This window comes from Culex pipiens, chromosome 3, assembly GCF_016801865.2.
Source record: "Culex pipiens pallens isolate TS chromosome 3, TS_CPP_V2, whole genome shotgun sequence".
Taxonomy (NCBI): Eukaryota; Metazoa; Arthropoda; class Insecta; order Diptera; family Culicidae; genus Culex; species Culex pipiens.
The window spans coordinates 122,776,097-122,793,772 of NC_068939.1; the positions used below are offsets into that span (position 1 = coordinate 122,776,097).

The 17,676-nt window shown below is 31.8% G+C and overlaps 1 protein-coding gene across 26 annotated transcripts in view; it reads left to right on the forward strand.

Moving 5' to 3' along the window:
- Positions 1 to 17,676, forward strand: part of LOC120423279 (tropomyosin-2) — a 95,696-nt gene that overhangs the window by 52,307 nt on the left and 25,713 nt on the right. For 9 of the 26 annotated variants that reach the window (XM_039587036.2, XM_039587045.2, XM_039587043.2 and 6 more), the window contains 3 exons: positions 5,159 to 5,229; positions 9,555 to 9,630; positions 13,128 to 13,190. In XM_039587036.2, the coding sequence (XP_039442970.1) occupies positions 5,159 to 5,229; positions 9,555 to 9,630; positions 13,128 to 13,190 (210 nt within the window). Of the gene's footprint in view, positions 1 to 5,158; positions 5,230 to 9,207; positions 9,279 to 9,554; positions 9,631 to 13,127; positions 13,191 to 13,527; positions 13,591 to 15,170; positions 15,234 to 17,676 lie in introns of all 26 variants that reach the window. The other 17 variants (XM_039587038.2, XM_039587044.2, XM_039587021.2 and 14 more) reach the window with 5 other exon arrangements.

Consider the following 17,676-nt stretch of genomic DNA (forward strand, 5'->3'; position numbering starts at 1 on the left):
CCCCTAAGCATATAAGACTCGGTTTTGTTTGTTTAGTTTGTTTGAATTTTAGCAAAGAAAGCAAATCAAATTTAAACAATATTGGAGTTGTTGGAGTTCGGTATAAGTCTTGAAAAAAGTGCATGTTTCACAATGTTTAGTCTTAAGGGGTTACATACATGTAGAAAATTCCAAAATTTCATATTACAGAAAATTCACTAAATTCACTAAAAAGATTATTTTCAATCACTCCTGAAAGTTCATATTTATTTTGTTAATAGATGAAAATGGGCATTTTAATGCCCTGCAAAAAGATTTTTTTAAGTTTAATTGTGTGCTCATACCAACCTCCGTCATTTTTGATGATTCACATGTATGTTACCCCTTAACTGGGTTAAAAAAAGTTAATATCATTCAAATTTCTACGGGATTTCATACAATTTCGTTATCAATTTATTATCATTTTTATACGGAAGTTACCCATAAAAATCGTTCGAAAAAAAAAAACAATTAAATGTGCTCTTATTGGGCTAACTTGTGATTTTGATGTAGTTTTTTTTAAATAAAATAATTTATCTACCGAGACCAAAAATAACAATTCCTGTAGTTTTCAAATCATTGCTTTCTTTACTTTACAAATTAGATTTTCTTTTTTTTTGTTTTACAAGCCTTACATCGATTTTTTTTTATTTTTCAACAATTTCGCCACAAAAAAAACTTTTTGCTTAGATTTTCCGGGAAACCTAAAATATTTTTTTCAGAATTTGTGGCTTTATGGACCAAATGCATGTTTTTATAAAACTTATCGAAATGTTAGGCTAGATTTGTTATAATTTAAACTATATTTTACATTACAGCGATCTTTTGCAGGAAATGGCAAATAATTCTAAATGATTTTGCGGTCGGGAACTTAAAAAAAAACTTTTTTTTATCACCAAACTTTTGTAGTAATTTTTCAAAATTGAGGGAACCTTGGATGTGTTTGTTTACACCCATACAGTTTACATACAGTCTGTCACACTTGCTCCAGGTGACAGTACACATGTGTGAGTGGGATAGGCTGCTTGTCTACATCCAAAGTTACGTCCCATTGAAAATTTACTACGGATTTTTCGGATCATGTTAAGGTCGAACAATAAGGGTCGAATTGTTTGGGTTGGAAATCTTTTGAATTATTTTCGACCCTTTACTAAAGTTTAATTTACAAGTAAAAAATTCACGTTTTGAAACAAAAAGCAGCATAAAATGCTTTATACATTTTGTTCGCAAGTTCCACCTCTTTCGGATCGGTGGTCTTATAAGTCAAAATTTGTAAAAAGCCTAAAAGTTCCCAATTTTACGATGAATTTAAATCCCGTAAAGCGGGGTGGCATTGCTAGACTTTGGTTTATTTTTCCAACCATATTCAACCGATAAGGCTGTAATTTTTTTTCAATATTTATTTATCAAATAGTAGCGTTTAACATTTTTATATGAAATTCGGAGTGACTATCAAAGTCACTGTGTTTCTTATACATTTCTGAACTTATGAATTTCTGATGAGGAAATTGAATTGATCATGTCAAATGGACATAGAAGTTGCTTTTGATATTTAAAGTTTTGCAAAATTTACATTTTAATGTTCGTTAATTTTTACTTTAAATAAAATCCTTATAAAAATATTTATATTTGAAGTAGCTTTTTTGCTGTTTTTTGAAAGATTTTTCATCTTTTGTCAGCACTAATTCTGAGTAACAGTTCAATAGGCCGAATCTGCGTTTATAATCAAGCGGTTTACCCCTTTTGCTCAAGTGACAGTTCACGTCAAGTAAGACGGGTACAGATTGCTTGTTTACAAACGCAGATTGACCCTATTGAACTGTTACTACGGAATTCATAGTTGCAAGGATATCCAAAGCTACATTTTTTCTACAAGATAAACTCTTTGTACATCACTTATTGATAAGGTTACATAAAAGACTGTTTTGTTTTTTGTTATGTCACTTAATTGAAGCAACTCTGCTGAAAATTTATTAGAAAAAACATATTTTTTTAATATAAATATGAATTTTGGTGCTTGAAATTTGTTTTTTTAAACAAACAGTAAAAAAAATAATCTGTTCTTAGTGAATGGCCGGTCGAAGAAGCCAAAAACTGCAGTCCATTTTCAGATTAAAGCACATTTTTTCAAGACACTTTAAGAATATTGAAATTCCTTTTCATCAAGTTTCCGTAATTCTAGAAAACTAGCTTTTAAAGCATTTGAAATTAGTTGTAAACTTCGTCTTGAGGTACTCTTAACACTTTTCTGAAAAGCTTAGTACGATTCCATACTATTCCTTTTGTATTGAATTCGCATTTTTAATTTTTTTAAAATAAAGCTTCAATCTATCAAAGTCACTCTGGTTATTATCAAAAAGAATCAAAAAAATCAAAAATCAAATTATTCGCTCTACAGCATTGCCTTGTCGTTCTCGATTGCGAGATTCCTACTCGAAACTAGGTGTTCGTAGGCTTGATTGTTGAGGCAATTGCAAACCTCTTTTTACACCTTAGCTTCCATCCACCCCGGGATTCGAACTGACGACCTTTGGATTGTTAGTCCAACTGCCTACCAGCGACTCCACCGAGGCAGGACCCAGGGAAACGACTCCTACACCTAGACTGAGCTAACGACCTAACATCTTGGTTAGACCGGGCCCAACATTTACTTCCCCGTCCGACGGAAGGCGTGATCAGACAAATCTCGTCTCGAAAAATGCCACCGGGGCCGTCTGGGGTTGAACCCAGGCCGACTGTGTGAGAGGCAATCACGCTTACCCCTACACCACGGTCCTCGGCAAAAAGAATGGATGGATCAAATAGTCTGAAAATTGTACTGAAGACTCTCAAGACCTATTCCGTGTGCCTGATATTGAAATTTTGTTTTTTTTTTTTAATACAATAATCAAAAACGAACCCTTGACTTTTTGCCGATTCACATGTATGTAACCCCTGAAACATCGATTTTATTCTTTTCTTTTTGTGTACTTCCACTACAAAATTTTGCAAAAATTATAATATGCAAAAATTAATCACTGTTAAAATACATTTATTATGTATATTTACTTAAATATTGTATCAGTATGGTCAGAATCACAAATTGAAAAAAGAAAATCTCTTAATTATACTCTATTTTATGATGCTTTCTCGAAAAAAAAAACACACAAAAAGTTCATGAGCAATTCGGCGATTCGAAATTGATTTAGTTCAGCAATAAAAAGGCTTTATTTTTAAAGCTTTGTGATAATTTCTGTAAAATATCTTCCGATTTTACTCACATTTGTTTGACATGCAGAAATGAGCTTCGGAGTGATTTATTCTTGATACTTTGAGTATCTGTGCAGTTTTTAATATTATTAAGATACTCTTAAATTTTGGGCTTCTAATTTTCCAGGGTTTAGATTTTTTTTTGGAAAACAGGATTTTTTTTAATCCCGGGAATTCCGAAGCTTCGGATAATCGAGTCTGGACTGTATTTTTTGTATCTTCAATTAAGTCAATTCCGATTCAATTAAATTCATGTTTATTATTTGGGACCATCCATAAACCACGTGGACAATTTAGGGGGGGGGGGGTATGGCGATTGTCCACGGTCCATACAAAAACGATTTTTTTTTGTATGGACAATTGTCCACGAGGGGGGGGGGGGGGTTGAGATTTCCAAAAAAAGTGTCCACGTGGTTTGTGGATGGTCCCTTTGTACTAATAATAATACAATTTGCTTCCCTAATGACAGAATGCAAAGTTTTGGAGAACCTTACAGCTACAACATAATTCAAATACCCGGGCAGACGGTAATAACAAAATTCATGCCATTTCAATAACAAATTCTGTTAAAATAACAGAAAGTGTTATGGAATCTTCCTGAAAAATCCATTTTTGCATAAGGGATCAATAACAGTTTATGTTATCATAACAAAATTTGTTATTGGTCTGATATTGGTTGAAAGCCAAAACAACTTTGGAATAACATTTTTTGTTATGGAAGAATAACTCCAACTGTTATTGGGATGATCGGATTAGTTGTTAAAATAACAAAAAATAATAACAAAGATTTGTTCGAAGAATAACTAAAAATGTTATTAGTCTGTTATTACAATAACAATCCAATAACAAAAAAATCATAACGACGAATTACAAATGTTGTTATAAATAACATAAAATGTTATTGGCCTAGTATTTTCAAATATCAAAAAATGTTATTCCCAAGTTATTTCCGTCTGCTCGGGTACAAGCATTGGATGAAATAAATTCAGTTAATTTCAATCGATTAGGCGAGAGCAGAAAAAAACTGTTTAAAATAACTGCTACTTTATTTAAATCAGTACGGCAAAATATCGAAACATTGTGCAAAAAACTTGGCTTCAACTGCTGTCATAAATAATAAAATTAGTCTTGATTCGCCCCAGTTGCTTGTACCTAAGCAAAATTGATATAATATGAAAATTTAATTGGAATAAAAAATCATTAGCAACTTTTAACAATATAGTTACATAGAGAATATTTTAAGAGCTAGGCATTTTGCGGATCTGTGCACTAACATTTCACCAATTTTCGTTAATAAGCTAGATTTATGCTGATATATTCTTAATAAAAAATTAAACGCTTTAAAAATCCTATCGATTTCTAAGTATATAATCACTATTTTAACCACAAAAAACCCGGGATGGACGCACTTCTTTAATTGCTGTTTGAAAATTGAATTCAACACATGGTTTCACGAATTTGCAGGTTTCTGATGTGTAGAAAGAATCGAATGCATACAATAAATTTAGAAGTATCCGAAAATCCTAGTCCAAAGAGTAATCGCTGAGGAATCACCGTCATTTCCAGAGCCGTCGTCATCAACAAGTGAACAAGCCGAATCGATCTGCTGGTTGAAAAGTGTTTCAAGAGTTCTACAAATATTTGCTATTTTATTGTTTTAAAGTGGCTTCCAAATCCTCTCTAATTAATGCCACTTGATGCTTCCAATTCCCTTTGAAACCCCCTAACAAACTTTCGCAGAGTGAGTTCCAGTGCTAATCCGAGTTGCATGGATTGTAAATTTCAAAAACGCCAAATTTCATCCTTAAAGGATCATCACTCAAATATTTGGTTTTTTATTTCCCCCTTGTTTCTTCCGAAAACTCGTTCGCGATTCTTAATAAAATGACAGGTCGCTCGTAAATTGGCCATGGTTGAGGCCGATCTGGAGCGTGCTGAAGAGCGTGCCGAGGCCGGTGAAGGGTACGTCTTCGATCGGAACCGTGTGTTTTGTTTGTTTGCCCCAACAAGAGCTGTTTTTTGTTGTTGTTTAATTTACTGTTGTTTTGTTTGATAAATGTCGCGCGCCCGATATAAAACTCCCTAACAATTTGCTTTATTTGTCGACCAATTTTTCGCTCACTTTTGCTGTTATTTCGAGAGGGGATAAACCCACCTTAAAAGCCGATAACGAGTTTTGAGGCTTCTTCTTTAATTTAAAGCAGTTAATTGCCAAAAAAAGAAGACGTAAAATGGAGCAATTTTCGCGTGGGTGCATCCCCCCTGGAATACTAATGGCAGAAAAAGTGTGATGAAGAAGCGTGGAAAGAAAAAGAGAAGAGAAGACATAAAAGAGGAGATTTCTTCTTTGAAAAATGAATCTTCAACAGGTGAATACAGGTGTGGTGGTGCAGTGATGAAAACGTGGTGATGATTTGGACAAACGTCAGTTTGGCGATGAAGTTTTCTCCCGGTTACGGTGAACTTGGAACAATAGGTCATCAAAAATGGCTTATGCCGAGCTTTTTGGGGTGTGATGAGAAAGGTTTAAAGTTTATGGTTTGGACAAGTTTGCAATTTACAAGAGGATGCATTGTAATTTTTTGTAGTGTTTGCTTTGGTGTAATTTAAGCAATCTGTCAAAATTTAGTTTTTCAATTTGTTTATTTATTGAAAAATACGAATCTGGTTTTGAACCAAATGTTTCTGCAATGTTAATGCTAGATTTCATGTTTTGTTTATGTTAAGTTTTCAAAGCATTCTGGAATTTCTCCTGATTCTTTTCAAATTTTCAAAGTGTTTTAGATTTTTGTAAATACTAGTTTATTTTCATCCACAATATTTTTTTATTGAACTTTTATTCTATTTCCCAAAAATAATGACAGTTGAACTTTTTGGGATACTTCTGTAGGAAAATGCTTATTTTAGAAATCACTCTAAACAAATCCCATAAATTTTAAATTTGTTAATTATTGATTATTTTTAAATTTTTGAACGCAATATGTAAAACCATGAATTTTCCAAAAATTTAATATAGTGTTAACCTCTAAAAAGTTTTGTTCATTATACAAAATAGATTTGATTTTTCGTTTCAATTTAAGAAAAAAGATTTTAAATAAGTTCCATCATTTTTTTTGTATGATTTTTTTGGTATTTTTAATTGGTGTTCAATTTCTCGAATGACATAATTTCGCCGAAGAGTTATATTTTTTTTAATAAATTGTGTTTAGGCCGTTGCAAATATTTTTGGAAGTTTATGTCCCTCGACTCTGACCAAAGTCCCCCTCCCCTCGAAAAAAAAAATAAAAAAGTTGAAAAATTGAAATAACAGGCCACGGTATCAACATTTGAATGAAAAAAAGTGTTTTAAAATGCATTCCACATCTGTCCAGTTGTTTTGCAATCATAAGTTTCCAAAATTTCTAAGTATTGAAGAAAATTTTATTTTTGCGAGAAAAAAAGTTTTTGCGGTGATTGGAATTGGAATTCTATAAAAGTTCAAAATATTTTTAAACGAGCCCAAACATGTTAAATGTGATTATCAATTCAGAATAGAGCATTATAGATTATTTTCAGTTGATTAGACTTCTATTTCCATTGAAATTTTCAAGTTTTTTGAAAAAAAATATTGTTTTTCCCCCTGATTTTTTGGACCAATTTTGAAGGAGGGGGGGAGGGCTATATAAACTTTAAAAAATATTTGCAACGGCCTTATTGGGAAAAAACACTATTTTTTTGCGTCAGTTTTTAATGTAAAATTAAACTTGCATTCGAAAAGTTCTTTACAATTTTTATGTTAAAGTGCATCGTTTCCAAAATATAGCCACTTAAGTTTAAATTTATCTGAAACATCCAAAAAAAATTTTCAGGAATGCCCAGAAAAATTCCAGAAAAAAAATTGTTTCAAAAAGTTTAGGAAATTTCCAATAAAATTCCATCCATTAAAAGAGACATTGATGATTGAAAATAGATAAAAAAGAAACCAGAAAATACATAAAAAAGAAACCAGAATTTTTTGGTTTTTTTAAATTTTCATCCAAACAGGCTTAAATTTTCTGGTAAAAATATCTCAGAATCTAATTATCGTGCTCTCAATATTAAAAAAGAAACATTTGTAAAACTTTCTGGTATTTTTTTGGTATTTGTTTTTAAAGTTTTGAAATCTAGAATTAAATTTAAAAAGGTCAAATATCCAAGATAACGCCACTTTGAAATGTTAGAGTTGATTCCAAAATTTAAAAAGTAGTTTTTGGAATAGATCCGAAATGTCACATTTTTTTTCAAAAAATAATGACAAATTTTAGTCCATTCTGTTCTATGGCTCAACAGTTGCGATTTAATTATTTTTTGTCAATGATGAAAAAAATGATTCTTATGACCATACGAAAATCATAGGCTAGCTTTGGAAAATTTGATTTTTGGGTCATATAGGACCCATCAGGCCTAAAAGGGTTAGACAAATAAAAAAATGTTAAAAAAAGGTAAATTAAAAAATCGGCATTTTTTCCCGTGTACCATTTTTTTTCCTGAATATTTCTCATCAATAGCTAAAATCTTGACGAATACACCAAACCGATAAGAAAATCCCGTCAATGATACAGTTTTTCGAATATTTATGTACCTTTTCTGTATGGACAGCTGCCAAAATTGAAAATAAATAGGGTTTATAATATGCTTTTAAAGCAATGCTTTAAACAAATAAAGTATAAAGTTTTTTTTTTAAACAAAATCTTACAATTTTAAAGAGAATTGAATATCTGGCATCCCTGTCAAAGTTATAAGTACTTAAATAATGTTTATTAAGTTCTCATTACCGATTTTCGCTCTTTTTGATAGCAATTTGAATGATCTGTCCAATTTTTAACAAACTTCAAAAACCTGGCAACCCTGTCATGAAGCATCGCCACTTATATGAAATTTGTCAAACTTTCCAAAGACGGATGTTGCAATTTATAATCAAATTGACTCCCCGGTAAATCGTTTATGTGCGTATTTGAAAGACCTTTTTTGAGTCATATGTTTTAAGATCTGGCAATCCGGTCAAGGAATTTTGCCACATTAAACATTCTTAGATATATGTAAGAAGAAGTTTTTTTAATCTAATCTAATCAAAATTAGATATAAGGAGAAGTTTTTTTGCTGCAAAATCTGAAAAAGTAGCAACACTGTCAAAAGATTACGAAATTTATGGAATATAATTTTGCAGATGAATTAGGCAAGTTCATTTTTCAAATTACTGCTTAAGAAATCTGCATTTCATCTCAATTGGCCACCTTAAAGCACCCTGTATACGCCTGGAACAAACAATCCTTCCCATTTCAGCCATAAATTTAGCATCATCAGCAGCCAGAGTAGTCACATCGTCCGGAACGGAATTCATCGACGGTCCCCGATTTCCTGATCATAATCACAGCAATCGCTATTGTTTTCTTACTAATCATTTACAGTTTGATATAATCATTGATTTTTTTTTCTACTAAATACCAGAAAGCTAGCTAGACAGAAAGAGATACCTTACCGATATTTTGATCAGAATCAACCGTTGTCGACCGCTGTCAAAATCAACAACGTTTGCTTCTGATTCCAACTAACCTGCCATGTACAATTTTGCTAACCTTGTTTTTCTTTCCATCCCCTCGTCAATCGCTATCGCTCCCCGATCGGCAAACGAACTTCAAATCGTTCGTCCCGAATTCGGACGCGACTGCGTTGACATTTATTTTTATGCCAAATCGATGTTGTGACTTGGACTAACCTGAACGCGCGTGTGCCGTCAAACCCAAAACACAAACCTGCATTACACCACCTTGAACACACACTGACACACCTTGTGGAACAACAACAAAACGCCGCCATATTGCCTAACCCTTGCTGCCCAATTTGACTGCGTGTGTGTGTGCGTGATTTAAAACCATGACCTCGGTGGACCTTCAACAACGCCTGTACGAACTGGACCGCCAGGTGGCCAGAAAGCTCGTCCTCATGGAGCAGGACCTGGAACGTTCCGAGGAGAAGGTCGAAATGAACGAAAGGTTTGTTGTTTGTTGTCGCTTAAAACTAACCTATAAATAACTTGCAAGTGCAACTGCTGCTGTCAGTTTTTTTCTTCTTTTCTAGGTTAGAGTACAACCCGATCCGATCGACGAAGATCGCGCAGAATTCCAAGGTCTCGCGCTGCGGGAATCGGATCTTCCTCGAATCGGATCGATCGTGTACCGAACTCGATACACATGATCAACCGATCTCTGATTGTGCGTCTTTTTCCTCTTCTTTTTCTTTTTCTTCAACAACTTTTGCGAAACTTGCAGCAAGATCGTCGAGCTTGAGGAGGAGCTGCGCGTTGTCGGCAACAACCTGAAGTCGCTGGAAGTCTCGGAAGAGAAGGTATGGCAAGGTGTTTGGAGTGGGGAGGGGAATGAGGGCCAACCCTGTTCCGGTATATCGTGAACGTGTTCAGACGCGGATCAGGTGTGAAAATGTCGCGGTTTGGTGGCAAGTGTCTTGTCTGGGCAGATTCCTTGGTTGAGTTTTTCCAGATAAGAAATGTAGAACTACAAATCGGAGCGACTTTGCAAAGTCTGATCAGCATCTGAACACGGCGTTCTTACTATAGGTTGGGAAATCATGGAATGAATTGTTGAGATTCCAAATAAACCTGATATTCATCAAAATATTTGTTTTTTTGCTTTAAAATTTGTGTCAAAATTAATTTATTTAGAGCATGAATTACAAAACATTAAATTTACTCGTTTTGTAATTTAAACTGGCTAAAGCTAGGAAATTAATTTAAAGGAGAGTTATCATCAAATATTTTATAAATTAAAAATTAATGTAAAATTCTAAGTTGTTCAGACAAAATTTGGCCTAAGTATCAATATTCATTGCAACGTTATTTTATTGTTTTGATGCGCCATTTCGCATCATCGATTTCTCCATACAAATTTGTGGGGTGTCCATACAAAAGGCTATGAAGTTAATAACAAAATCCATATCTTGATATCGATTTAATTTCTTCAGCAATGTTGTAGGTTATTATTTGGACTGTTAAAAAAATCGGACACACGAAAAAAACATTCCCGATTTTTTTTTGAGTTTCGGTTTTTATCCCAAAAACTGCAATAACTTGATTTTGACATACTTTTCCCTCCTTTAATTTATGTTATTTGATTTTTCTATACAATTTTTTTTTAAAGTGAGTTTTGGAAAGTTTCGAAAAAATACTCGTTTTTTTTCAAAAGGTCATTGAAAGATATAAAATTAGTGGTTTTTTAATAAAGCGAATCGTTTTCAAGAAATAAAAATTTCAGGGCATATTTTTTGAAAAGCTGAACTTAGGCCATTTTCATGTCCTTGTAAAGATGAAAACTAACAAAAATAGATGATCTTTAATTTCTAATTTTCAAACGACTACAATATCGAAACTTTTGATTATCTTCTTGAAAAAAATATTTTCTGAATTTTAAATCACGATTCGCAATTCACGACTAACAATTCAAAAAGGCTTTATTATTTCAAATACTAGAACTTGTGTTCAATTCAAAAATCTCAAAATCAAGAAATGCTGGAAAATCACTCGTCTAGAAAATCATTACAAATATTTTCGGAAATATTTTTGAAATACATATCTTTGTAACTTGTTTTAATTATGTCCGGTTAATTTTATTCTTTGATTTTTTTTAATATCTAGACTTTTTTTAAAAGGACCTATAAGCTATTGTCTTTCATATGTTTATAGGACCTCATAGAAAAAACTCTGGATATATTTGTTTATCAAATTAAAAAATATGTTACGTGAATAAATGAAATTGTATCATTACACCAGAAAAGTGGTAAAATTACACGTTTTCAGAGGTAAAATTACACATTTTTTCTGTCATAAAATATGTACCCCTTCGCATATGTAATATTACCATGATTTTTTTTTATTGTGTAGAAACTTCGAAAAACGAAAGATTTGCGAAAATTAACAAAATATAAAATTTGACAATTTTAAACAACACTTTTTGCCTTTTTTTTACTAATTTCATATTTCAACGATCTAATTGTAAATTGTATCTGAAAATTTACAAAAATAGGATAAAAGTAAATTTGTAAATTATTGTTGTCAATATGTTGCAATGTTTTTCTTTTCAAGCTAAATCTGCTTGTCAAAAACGAACAAAACATATATTCAAATAGTCTGAAAAGTGTAAGAAAAAGTTTTTTAAGAGTAAATTTTTATTGGCGATAGTTTTAAGCTTACAAGCTATAATTTTTTAATTCTTTTTCATTTTCAGAAAATAGAAAATATTTATAAAACGATCTTTGAAAATAATTTTGATCGATAAAATTTGTTTTATTGTAAAATATTTTCAAGCAAATTTACAAATTAGAATAATAGTCAGAAACAATTTTGATGTTTTTAAGATTCTGAATTTTATTGATTTTTTTGCTTTGAAAACATGAGATTTTATTATTCAAATAAAGCAACGTTCTATGTTATAAATATTTGTTTACTTTTGTTTTTAAAATTTCTTAAATATTGGTTGAATGTTAAAATTCAATTCTTATCTTATCATGATTATTTTTTTTAGATGTGAAACACAATTTTTTAAATTAAATGATTCTTTTTCTGAATTTTGTACGCTCAAAAAAAATTTTTTTTAGCCTGGTGGCAAAAATTAGTTTGGTTAATATCTTCATGAAATTGTTTTGCTTGAGTTCTTTTTGATTTCAACTTGTTTGCTTTGGGTGTCCCATGTAGATCTATTGAAATGAGAAAATTATTGTTGAAATATTTGTTTTAATAAAATAAAATTCAACATTAAGTATTTAAAGTGATACCAATCTAATTCATTTCTCAGATTTCTTCAAACTATAAAATTGTACTTTTGCATAAGCTTTCGCTTCAAATTGTTTGAAAAGTTCAAATGAAATTGATGGTTTGATTAAATGATATTTTTTCTAATTATTTTCCTGAATTTGCCCTCTATAACCCAACCGCAGCTACGTTCTAAAATAAATGCACAAAATACATTTTTTTTACCAATTTTAAATCTTCAAAAAGAATTGAAAAGAAAAACTCTTATTTTTTTTTTGGAAAATATTGTCGATTTTACTTGTTTAATGAGATTTTGCTTATGTTTTATAAACGTGAATATGTATTTTTCTGGATTTAACTTCCGCCATGCTTCTAAAAAAAAAAATAATAATTTTTGTATTGTCTCAGATTGTGTTTTGACAAACTTTGTTCTGACTTATAAGATAATGGGAGAAGTTTATATAAAAAATTCCAGTTACGCTCAAAAATGTTACTGGGAAATCATTAAAAGCAGCAAATAGCCTTATACTAAAAATATCAAACAAAAACTAAAGTGAAATTAATGCATAGACAAATACTTAAAAATTAACAAATAAAAATATAAAACGAGTAATGTAATGTTTTTCATAGAACAAAAGATGCTAAAAATAACCTCCTAAACACAGGACAATACAAATACAAACGTTCGAAAATAAATTGGGGAGGTTGACAAAAACTTGCCAGTGCGATTTATATTTTCAAATTTTGTGGTATTTCAAAATTCAACAAAATCTTTATTAGTTTGAACTGTATTTGATTACATTTTTAAGTAAAATTAGTGTTAATTTATGGTATCTCAACAATTCTCCTTATTTCCCAACTGCTAACCGTGGATTACTCATTCGCTACATAATTTCGACTACAAAACATACATTTGACCATATTCTTCAAACCATAAAATATCACCGAGTGTCTCCCAGCTAAAATGGACAATTTCTCAATGTTTATTTTTTACCTTTTTATTTTAAACACGTTCCCCACAACCAACAACGACTCTTACGACTTACTTCCCAAACAAAAAAAAAACCCTTGAAACAATTAGGCCAACCAACGCGAGGAGGAGTACAAGAACCAAATCAAGACCCTGACCACCCGTCTAAAGGAGGTACAGCAGAGACCACGTGTGCTGCTTGACCGTTGTTTTCTTTCGATGTTCCACGTGTGATTTTCTCCTCTGACCCAAAACATAACCTCGCTCTCTCTCAGTCGTGTTTGAATTCGCCGTTGTTTTTCCTCTAAAAACAAGTTAATCCAGAAAGAACTGAAAGAAATTTTGAACATTTTTGAAGCGTTACTAATCGAATGACGTTTTTTTGATATATATTTTTTATGTTTCAACTTTGATGGACGCCTAAAACTAAAAAAAAAAAAACGCAAAAATGCTTACTAACTGCCAAAAAATCCTAAATATCGAACAAAATCGATACTCGCAAAATCTGCAGGCCACGCAACGGGAGGAAACGTACGGCGGACAAGTCAGAGTGCTGGACCAGCGTCTGAAGGAGGTATTTAAAAAAATCCAGACTCTCAGCAAAATCGCAGTAGGCATTGATTGTCTTTGGAAAAGTTGAACAAAAACAAGCACGGCCCAGTAGCAAGACAAAAACCCTGCATCTTGTGTCCTCTCTCTTTCTGTTACTTGCGGAAGTGGGGTTGCCCTTTTTAGTAGAAGCCTTCCTATTTGTGCCTCTTTTGTCTATCTTTTTCCGTTTGAGTATCTACAAATATTGGTTTTTCGTATTTTTGTAACATATTGCTCATATTTGTTGACTCATTTCTGTGTAAATATCACTAGAACAATCGCTTCAATTTGTGTGTAAATATTGTGTAAAGTATCTTGTGAAACAATTTTCTATCTTGATCACCCAATTTATTAAAAAAATAAGTTTAGTCGGTTTTCGATCTTTTCTATCTCGATATTGCTCCATCTATCGATGGTTGTTTCTCCAGTCCTTTCAAACTGTAGACTCCGAAGCTCTTCTTTCTTCGATATTCTTTCTATCTCGATGAATCCCACATTTTCCCTTCCGAAACAGAGCTTTGACGGAAGTTTGACATTTATTTATTTTTGCATTCTGGAATTTTCCATGATTTTCTCTCTTCGCTTCATATCAGACAATAAATCCATCCAGTGTTTATTTACATCGCAAACGTATGATTCTCTTCCTCGATGGTCCCTTGGATATTTACAAACATAAGTTGACTATATTTTAAAATTCTTTTCTTCAAATCGAGTAGGCGTTTGAGCTGACCTGCTTGGATTTGTTCTGAGCGTCACTCACTGTCACTACCACTCACGCGAGAGTGCTCATTCGCAGACCTTCACTAGTTAACTTTTCTCATCGATGAGAGTGAGATGCGAAACTGTCAAAACAGCATCAAGAGTAAACGATATTTTCATGGCTCTCTTTGTTTCTTTTGTTATTTATGTTTCACGCAAGAGAGATGAGCGACTTGCTCTCATTTTAGTTTCTTTCTCAGTAAATGTAACATTTTATTTCAAAACTGTAAAACAAATCGCGTATTTTAAATAACGTGAATAAATGCTCTGATTTCATGATTTTTATTCACGCAATCGTGGCATGATGTTCACGATCGTATCTTTTTAGCAATAAATTGATTCAATCTTGCTGAATCACAAGCAAATATTTGAAAAGTGCCAAAGTTCAATGAATCACAGTCGTTCCTCGCTATCTCCAACACAGATTATTACGCCAACCTCGCGTAAGTACCTTGGCGTGTGTGTAACGTTTATCTGTGCTCTTCTTGTATCTTATCTTTTCCCGAGAGAGCCACTACATGGCCAAACTTGGCCAAGTCTGAGTACCCGACAGTGTCGCAATCCGTAATCAGCCGGTTTGCACAAGTTTTAGTGCGGCGTGGTCGAGAGGTTTGCCTTAATGGATTATGACACATGCGTTAAGAATGAATAAAATGTTATCATTTTTTTCAACAATTTTGAAATTCGCGAAGACTTCCTAAAATCGACTTTAAAACCAAAAAAAAAGCGAATGTGTAACCAAAGCCCCTTCTTCCTCTGAAATTGCAACTTTTTAACCAAACGACTCAACTCCAAATTCAATAGGCCATGGCATCACGTGACTCGGTTGAGGATAAAATCCACCAATTGAACGATAAGTTGACCAATGTAAGTGTGCCGATGGTGGACGTGTGTGTGGGTGGTTATTCCACACGCACAGACATCTGCCACAGTTCAAGCTCTTCACTTCTTCTTTTTTTATCTTTCACTTAACATTGGTGCGGGGTAAACGGGAAAAATTAAAGAAAGCAGTTACGATTAGGGTTTATTTTTTCGAATTGTTTAGTTTGGCTGTTTCAACACACATTCACAATGTTAGGATTTGTTAAATTGTTAAATTATAATTTTGTTTAGGCTCAACGTAACATGTTTAAAAGGAAAATCTCTATTTTCAGTCTTATAAGGATAGATTTTGAATTTTTGAACATTATAGGTCTAATTTTCTTTCCATTCTTGTAATACTTTTGATTTATTTAACCTAATTTCCTTTCACTACTAACAACACTCTTAATAGGCTGTACTCATTTAGTTTTTACACTTAATAACATATATTGAACAAACAAATTGCTGAAAGCAGTGCGCTCATAAAAAGTCATAAATAATTTAACAATTTAGTACATAAAATTGAAAGATTTTTTTTAGTGTAGCCTTATTTTTATTATAACTAGTGATTTTTTAAATTTTAATTACATCTATCTTAATTTAGCGTGTAAAATTACCTAATGGTACTCTTCTCCAAAGAAAAAAAAAACTTATTTCAGGAGTATTCTGAGCTGTAATTTTACTTCAGTGGCGTTACACCAGAAAAATGGTAAAATTACACATTTTCAGAGGTTACAGTTACAAATTTCTTCTGACATACCCCTTCCCAGATGCAATATTACCATGATTTTTTGTTTTGTGTAGTTGAACTTACAAAAATCTTTTTTTCTACTCAGGAATGAGTTATTCTTTCCATATTTCGAAAAAAATCACCCAAAGGCAAAATGGCTCCAATTTTCAGTGAAGAGAAAAGTTTTTGTACTCACAGCCTAAATCACTCATAATTCGTCCTAATCGAGCAAAATTTCTTTCAAATCAGTAAGAAAATGTCAACTCTAGAAAAAATATCACTCGAATTCAAATTGATTTTATTTTTCGCAAAACTTGTTTCAAAGTGAGTTCGACTTTAACGAATTTGTGTGGTTTTGGCTGTACTTATCTGGAGGTTTTTTTTTTAATTCATTGTAAATTAGGGTAAAATTCGCTCAAATTCACGCAAAATATCACTCTTTTTGCGTGGATTTACCGAAACTTGTGCAATTTCTCAAATTTAGAATGAATCCCAAAAATACACTAGATAAGCAGAACATTTGAAATTTAATTTTTAACTCATTTTAAAAAAAGATGAAAATAATTTTAAAATCAATTGTTTCAAATAAACGTGTAGGAATACTTTATTTTCATTTTCAAGCTGGCATTCAACGGCATAAACTTATTTTAGCAAGTGTATCGATTTTTTTTCTTCAAATTTGTGACAAGACTCAGATGAAAGTTAATTTGCCTAATTTTTGATTGTTTTCTTTAAATTTCCAACTAATTTTTAAGTGAAACTCATTAAAAGTAAGTTCATTTTTGACAAAATGTTACGCTTATTTAATTTATTATTTTTACCCATTTTTGGGTACGTCTCGACCGTTTTTTGTTATTTTTAACTCGAATTCTTCCGTACTTTTCCGGATCAATATATTCTTTACAATGAGTTACAAATGTCAGTTTTAAATATATTTTACTCATTTTCATGAACTGGAACTGCTAAGGAAAAATGTATAATTTTTGAGTTTTTTTTAATTCTGAATTATTTTAAAATTTGATCAAACGCCAATTTTTTGTAAAAATTATTTAACTAGTTGACCAAAACTGGGTAAAAATAAATCATCGAACAAGCACAGCCAAAATCACTAGGCGTAAATCAAAGTTCAACTCACTGTGATTTGAGTTTTGAGATAACTGTTTTTGAAAATCATTCAAATTTGACAGTTATCTCAAAACTCATATCAGAATAAGCTTAACTTTAACGAACTTGTAGTGATTTTGGCTGTGCTGCTCAGATTTTTAATTTTTACCCAGTTTTGGGTTAACTTGATCCATAATAGGATGAAAAAAGAGTGTAGGAAACCCATTTTTAAGATAAATTTCATAAAAGATAACCAAGATTTAAGTGAATTTGGTTATTTCTTGGTAGTTACTAATATTATTTTGATTTTTTTGTGAAATCAATTGATCTTTTAAACTTTGCTCAAAACTAATTTTCGAATAAAATCAGTGTCAACATTATCATAACATTAACATAATTATCTGAGTGTTTTGTTATTCTTGTTTGACGTTTTGTTTCACATAAATTTCATTCCCTCAAATTCTGGATCAGTTAGACCATTCACTAAAATTATAGTAGATTTATGTAAAGTCTGAGCCAATTTTGTTAAAATTTATGTAAAATTCTCGTAAGCAATAAAGCAATAAAGTCACTCTTTAGTAGATCAACTTTTGATTACAGAGTCTGAAAACTGAG